Source organism: Cryptomeria japonica, chromosome 7, assembly GCF_030272615.1.
Source record: "Cryptomeria japonica chromosome 7, Sugi_1.0, whole genome shotgun sequence".
NCBI classification, from domain to species: domain Eukaryota; kingdom Viridiplantae; phylum Streptophyta; class Pinopsida; order Cupressales; family Cupressaceae; genus Cryptomeria; species Cryptomeria japonica.
In genome coordinates this window covers 13,262,767-13,266,884 of record NC_081411.1, presented here as the reverse complement: position 1 = coordinate 13,266,884, position 4,118 = coordinate 13,262,767, and the positions used below count along the sequence as shown (strand labels likewise).

The window sequence follows — 4,118 nt, the reverse complement described above, 5'->3', positions numbered from 1 at the left end:
AGGACAATTGGTAGATAAGGAATCTCAATTATAGTTCAAGGATGGAAAATACAAAATCATTAACAGATCTGGTTTGGAGATTGCAACTAGTACAAAAATAAAAGGTAATATATTTCATTTTAATTCTGGTGAGAAGACATGTTTGATTACACATATTGATGAGAGTTGGCTATGGCATAAAAGGTCATGTCATGTGATTTTTTATTGCATTGTAAATATAAGTTCAACTAAGGAAGTTAGGGATATACCTAAGATTATGAAGCCCTCTAATCCAGTATGTAAAGAATATCAAATGGGTAAGTAGGTCAGAGCCTCTTTTAAGAGTATACAAGATAAACTAAATGATGTTCTTAATCTTATTCATACTAATTTGTGTGGCCCTACTATAGTTAGAAGTTTTCAAGGTGATCGATATTTCATGCTAATCATTGATGATTATTCTAGAATGATGTGGGTTACTTTTCTAAACTAAAAATACGAAGCATTTGAAAAGTTTAAAATCTTTAAAGCTAAAGTGAAAACTGAGAAAAGATTGAAGATTAAATGTTTGAGGTCAGATCATTGTGGAGAATTCATATCCGGTGAGTTTAATAACTTTTGTGAGAAGCGTGGTATAAGAAGACAATTTTCTACTCCCCGGACACCTCAGCAGAATGGAGTTGTGGAAGGGAAAAATAGAACTATCTTGGATTCTGCTAGAAAAATGATGATGGAAGCTAGTCTACCTCATATCTACTAGAAAGAAGAAGTGAGCACAATGGTTTATACATTCAACAAAGTACATATCAAAGGAAAAACTAGTTATACATCTTATGAATTATGGTTTGGCAATACAACTACAATTAAGCATTTCAAAATATTTGGTAGAAAATGTTATATCAGGAGGGATGATATCATTGGAAAATTTGATCCTAGATGTGATGAAGGCATATTTCTGGGCTATTCTAATGAAAGGAAGGCATATATATATTATAACAATATATTACAGAGAATTGTGAAGAGCACTAATCTCAAAGTAGAAACCGACAGTGAAAATTATTATATTTGAACTGATAGAACCTTAACTGCAATAGAGAGTTGAACCAGTTACTCCGATAGTATCAGAGAATTCTACAGTAGATGAATAACAGGGAATAGGAACGAAGAGTTAGAGGACTCCTAGGTATGTGAGATTGAATCGTTTAGAAGATCAGATCATTCAAGATAAGAGCAATGGAGTGATGACAAGAAGAAGACTGTCAACTAAAGAGGTATGTTTAATTTCACAAGTTAAACTGGTATCAGTAATTGAGGCATGTAAAGATGAATATTGGTTGAAAGCTATGGAAGAATAATTAGATCAGATTGAGAAAAATAACACATGGACTTTGGTTTCCTAGCCTAAAAAAAAGAATGTTATTGGAACTAAATGGGTTTTTAGGAATAAAATTGAATGAGGATGGTCAAGCTATAATAAATAAGGATAGATTAGTTTGTAAAGGATATTCTCAGAAGGAAGGAATTGATTATGGAGAGACTTTTGTACGTGTAGCTAGGGTTGAAGCTGTAAGATTATTTCTTGCCTATGTTGCCTATAAAAACTACAAAGTTTATCAGATGGATGTTAAATCTGCATTTTTAAATGAGGATCTTGATGAGAAAGTTTATATTGAGAAACCTGATGGTTTTTCACTATCAGATGATACAAACATGGTTCGCAAGTTAAGGAAACCATTATATGCATTGAAACAAGCACCTAGAGATTGGTATGCAAGGTTGGATAAATATCTTTTGAAGCTTGGCTTTACTAAGGGTAGTGCTGACAGTAATTTATATTATAAGATCACTGATGATGATATACTGATTATTGAAGTATTTGTTCATGACATTAGTTTTTGGAGGTGAAGATATGTTATGCATAGAATTTTCTAAGGATATGGAGAAAAAATTTGAGATGTCTATGATTGCAGAGATGAATTTTTTCTTAGGTTTTCAGATTACTCGAACTGACAAAGGTATTTTTATCTGTCAAACTAAGTATGCTAAGGAATTGTTGAAGAAATTTGGTATGGGATATTCTAAACCGGTAAGTGTTCCTCTGGTTACAAGTGACAAATTGACAAGAAAAGATGTTTCTACACCGGTAAATCCTACAAGATACAAATTTATGATTGGAGGTCTTCTTTATTTGACTCAGACTAGGCCTAACTTTATGAATGTTGTTTGTATTGTTTCCAGATTTTAGGGTGATCCTAGAGAAAATCATGAGAGTGTGGTGAAAAGGATTTTGAGATACTTGCAAGGTACATCAGAATATGGTTTGTGGTTCCCTAAGGATGACAAATTTACTTTATGTGCATATATAGTTGCTGATTGGGTAGGAGATGTTGATGACTGGAAAAGTACTTCCATTGGAGCTTTCTTTCTTGGAAAGAAGTTGGTTTCATGGATCAACTAGAAAAAGTTGTGTACTTCTTTATCTATTGCTGAAGCTGAGTATGTTCCTATTGCTATTAATTGTACATAGGTTTTATGGATCAAGCAAATGTTGAAGGATATAAAAGTGGATTGTGATGTATCGGTAGTTATTCACTATGATAACTCTGCTACTATTGATATATCAAAGAATATGATATTTTATTCTAAGACAAAGCACATATCTATTAAGTAAAAAATTTTGAAGGAAAAGGTGGAAGTAAATAAAGTTAGATTGGTTTATGTTGCCAAAGATGGAGCTGCTATTGGAGTGATATTATTTTCTCCAATCATAACAAGTCTTAGAGATGGAGCTGCATCCTTGAGGCTGTTGGCAATGGCAATTACCCTTCATCCTTAAGATTCATACGACCAAAGAAAACTTCTGTAAGACCTAGATGTCGAGAGGTGACTTGCCTCAGAGCAACCCCACCTTTTGTCCCAAACATATTATCTGTTAAATCGAGCATTTTCAACCTGCTACCTTCGCTCAAAGCTCCTACTAAAACTTTAGCACCTCGTGCACCTATGTTACTTGAGGAGAATTTGAAATCCTCATTTTTTAACAAGAACTGAACGTGTCTTTGCTGCATCATCTCCTGACTCGTCGTCATGGAAGAGCAAACTCTTAATCCTTTCAAGAGATGGAAGAAACTTCTAATTCTATGGAAATACACAAGTGTCTGAATTTCAATTCTTCTAGCATTTTCTGAGATTTGTTGCCCGAAAGCTCTGATGCTCTCATCTCCTAATTCATCTACTTTAAGACTGAAGGATCTCAGCACGCACCCTTCTAAAGCAGTTGAAACTATGGACATAACCTCAAGTGCCTCAGCCTCAGATCTTTTGAAACAAAAATTCTGCAAAAATCTCTAAGTTACAGATCTGTTAAAGGTTTCTGAACTTCCACATTAAGATTCTTATTGCAACACGGGTTGCGTCCACTCCAAAACTTTGGTTACCAAGGCGTATCTTGGTACACGAATTCCTGAATTTGTCTAGCGGTTTGAAGAGCTTTTGGGCTGAAGGTTCATTAAGAAATTCTAGCTTTTGTTTTTCTTAAAAAATGTTTTTGGATATTTTTCTTACCAATGCTTTTTTGGGTACCATTATAGTATTAGCAGAAGAAGAATGGAAGGGTCGATTTGTATGGTGTGGTTGTGATAAAGTTATAAAGAAATAAAGGAGACATTAATGCCAAAAGTTAAGGGAAGGATTCCGAATTAGATATGCATTGGCAATGTGAAAAGAGAGAGAGAAGAGAGAGCAGCCGAGATTAGGCAAAGCTGGGAGGTGCTAGTAATTCTTATTACGCAGAATTAAAAACAAATAATTATTTTCAGTTTAAATTGCATGATTGTGAGGATGCATTCATGACAGGGGAATACAATGAGTCAAGAAGAAAATGGGTATAAATCCCAATCCGTTTCATTCAAAAGCGTCAATGTAGGTTCAGAGAAGAAAGTAGGAAACCACATATATCGCAAAGGAATTCTGAAGTTTGTAAGACAAATTTGGGGCGAGAATTATCAAAGAATACAATAATTTTAGATTGTAGCGAGAAGAATGTGTAAGGGCTGAAACGGAGGACTAGGTGCAGCTGGGAAGATGTTCGAATAAATAGAAAGTGTAAAGGTCACAAACTCGGTCCAAACAGAGAAACT

At 34.3% G+C, this 4,118-nt stretch overlaps 1 protein-coding gene across 1 annotated transcript; it reads right to left on the bottom strand.

The window, feature by feature from the left end:
- Positions 1-2,798: 2,798 nt before the first annotated feature.
- LOC131039925 (RAN GTPase-activating protein 1-like) lies at positions 2,799-3,564 on the bottom strand. Its single transcript, XM_057972769.1, has 2 exons — positions 3,544-3,564; positions 2,799-3,314 (listed from the first exon to the last, which is right to left on the bottom strand). The coding sequence occupies exons 1-2, from the start codon at positions 3,562-3,564 to the stop codon at positions 2,799-2,801; spliced, it is 537 nt and encodes a 178-aa protein (XP_057828752.1).
- Positions 3,565-4,118: the final 554 nt, after the last annotated feature.

Coding starts and splice junctions, on each gene's coding strand:
- LOC131039925 (XM_057972769.1), bottom strand. CDS start 3,564: ATGGTACCCAAAAAAGCATTG. Junction 3,315..3,543: donor TGGTACCCAAAAAAGCATTG/GTAAGAAAAATA, acceptor AGATTTTTGCAG/AATTTTTGTTTCAAAAGATC.